This window comes from Pistacia vera, unplaced genomic scaffold (assembly GCF_008641045.1).
Source record: "Pistacia vera cultivar Batoury unplaced genomic scaffold, PisVer_v2 Contig1390, whole genome shotgun sequence".
NCBI classification, from domain to species: Eukaryota; Viridiplantae; Streptophyta; class Magnoliopsida; order Sapindales; family Anacardiaceae; genus Pistacia; species Pistacia vera.
In genome coordinates this window covers 1-2,746 of record NW_022195456.1, presented here as the reverse complement: position 1 = coordinate 2,746, position 2,746 = coordinate 1, and the positions used below count along the sequence as shown (strand labels likewise).

The 2,746-nt window shown below is 36.3% G+C and overlaps 1 protein-coding gene across 1 annotated transcript; it reads left to right on the top strand.

Moving 5' to 3' along the window:
• Nucleotides 1-496: 496 nt before the first annotated feature.
• Nucleotides 497-2,324, top strand: LOC116122989 (protein RICE SALT SENSITIVE 3-like). The gene is made up of 7 exons (XM_031408787.1): nucleotides 497-639; nucleotides 769-825; nucleotides 919-1,086; nucleotides 1,177-1,267; nucleotides 1,384-1,425; nucleotides 1,617-1,673; nucleotides 1,766-2,324. The coding sequence occupies exons 1-7, from the start codon at nucleotides 497-499 to the stop codon at nucleotides 2,288-2,290; spliced, it is 1,083 nt and encodes a 360-aa protein (XP_031264647.1). The 3' UTR covers nucleotides 2,291-2,324.
• The last annotated feature ends 422 nt before the right edge of the window (nucleotides 2,325-2,746 follow it).

The following is a 2,746-nucleotide window of genomic DNA, read 5'->3' as shown; positions in this document are numbered from 1 at the left end:
TGTTTTCTTAACAAAGTGGAATTTTAAATTTTGATTTTTGATGCAAAATATTAATTAACCATCGTGTCTTTACTTATAACGGACTTTTGACCATCGTACATTTCTTTACAACGAACGGACTTTTTGGGTGGAAAAATGTCATTAGGTCATTATTTGGGTGGGAAAAAGTCATTTACTCGTATTGATAAATATATAACTCATGAAATTACTGGTAAGCTGGCATGACCAATACATTCAAGAATTAATTGAATGATCTTGCTTTGTAATGCGGGAATGAGAATTTGGGACAGAAATTTACCTGGGAGTAATTGAACAGGATTTATTTGTCACGACGCTCACTTGTCAGAAAAGGGCAACCGAGGAAGTAATGGAGAAAGTGAGAGAGAGAGAGAGAGATGTCACAATGTGCTGCTTCCTGGCTGCCTCACAAAAAGAATATAAAAGTTGGACTATTGTAATGTAGACTACTTTGAGAGAAAAAAGAGAAGTAGGCTTGATGGAGGAGTATTCAATTGATAATAACCCAGTAGTGGCTACTCATCTCCTTCAGCATACATTGAGAAACTTGTGTCATAAAAACTCCCCGTGGATTTACGCAGTTTTTTGGAGAATATTACCTCGAAGTCATCCACCACCGGAGTAAGCATGAACTAAAAATATGTATTGATTGCACCGACTAGATGAATGAACTATAACTTTTACTATAGGCCGTTTTACTTCTCTTTCCTTCTAAATTTTTTTTTTTTTTTTTATTTGGTTTTAAAACAGTTGGGATTTACTTCAAAAGGGAGCTCATAACAGGTCAAGAGTGAACAGGAGGAACTGGTAACCCCTCAATGTTAATTTGTTGAAGCTCGCTCGTTCATTGAAACGTATTTTTATTGGTCTGTCATTGATCATATGGCTAATATGTCCTAGGATGCTCGCATGGGAAGATGGTTTCTGCAACTTTTTAGCTTCAACAGCTGGGAGAAATCCTCCGGCAAGCTCATCATCGGAGGACAAAAACTGTGATATTCAAATTGATGGACTCCAACCTGAGCTGTTTTTCAAGATGTCGCATGAAATCCACAACTATGGAGAAGGGTGACGAGAAAACCACCATTTTGTTATATGATTCTTTATTATCTCCTCAAGGATTTTAAAATTCAAATTAACAACTGGTCTTTTTCGCAGTTTGATTGGAAAAGTCGCTGCAGAACGTGGTCATAAGTGCGTTTACAGTGAACAAATCAACTTGTCTGTGTGGCAAAACTCCGTACACCTGGTAATTAATCAAGCAATCTCGAATTAATGCATGTGTTCTGATCGATATCTTTTACGTACTTTAATCAGCTGCTCAATAAATATATTTCTCATTGAATATATATAATCTCCTTGCAGCATCCAAGAACATGGAAGGCTCAGTTTCAATCTGGAATAAAGGTCGACTGCGATAATCTTTCTTCATTCTTGTTTGTTTGCTTTTATTGTGTGATCTAACTTGAAGAAACATTGAAATAAATGACACTAATGATTACATCAACATCTCCTGAACCAAACTGCGACATGCTTTAAAAAAAAAATGTCGCATAAGTTTAGAAGAATTAATCATTCTTTTAATGGTGAAATTGCAGACGATTTCTTTAATTGCAGTGCACGAAGGTGTTCTTCAATTAGGAGCTCTTAGAAAGGTGGACCTGTCTCTCTACCATTGGTATAATTTAGATATGTTCTCTTTGTCTCTTGCTTTAACGTAATTCATTTCTGATTATTGACATTTCAGGTCCCAGAGGATCTCATCTATGTTGCTGAAATCCAAATTTTTTTTAATAATCTTCAGATTATTCCCGGTTTCCTCTTACCACGTCCATCATCTCCATCTCCATCGCCAATCCATTCAACTATTTTCCCCTTTCAAGTTACTGCACCCATCAACATCCACAATCCATTTCCGATTGAGGGCTTTAATAATGATTCTATTATTAGTACAATGCCAGATGATCAATGTTACGAGACTTCTCAACCAGTACTCTATCCTACTACTCCCTTGATATCAAATATGGACTACGTCTCCGATCATTTCAATGAACCACTGATGCACACTTTATTAGCAATGAACAGCCTCGAGAAACTACTCATGAAGCTCCCCTCAGTAGCTCCACCATCATCTAAATCTTCTCCTCCCTTTTTTCAGCTCCATGATGAATCATTTCCTTCGATCTCACCCTCTCAACACCCGCTGATGGGACTGGATCAGGCGGTAGCAGAAGACCATCAATTTCATCATGAAGAGAAAGCTTGTCCTTAATTAGCTTAGCTTCAACTAATGTAACTCTCTCAAATTCAATATATTACTTACCTGATTTCTGCTGTCAGTCCCATTGTTTATGTATGTACTATACATGTATTTTCATGATAATATTTCTATATGTATCAAGAGCTAGCTGAAGATCAACAATATCTTGATGAAATCAATTAATATTTCTAATTAGAAAATAAATTTAAGATGATCTAAATGTCCTAGCTAGTTGAACAGATAGATAATTGATCATGCGATACATTCCTATCTGGCTGATGAAAATATCACCTGTAACAGAAATTAATAAGATCAGGACATGACATGGAGATGAAATCCGAGCTGTAAGGATTCGAGGATTACGAGGACACAAATTGTCATGATCCGAAACATACTAACTAGTGGCTAACATGTGCAAGTAAAAGCTGTCATAGATTTTTTTACATTCCTGTATCAAAACTCAAACCA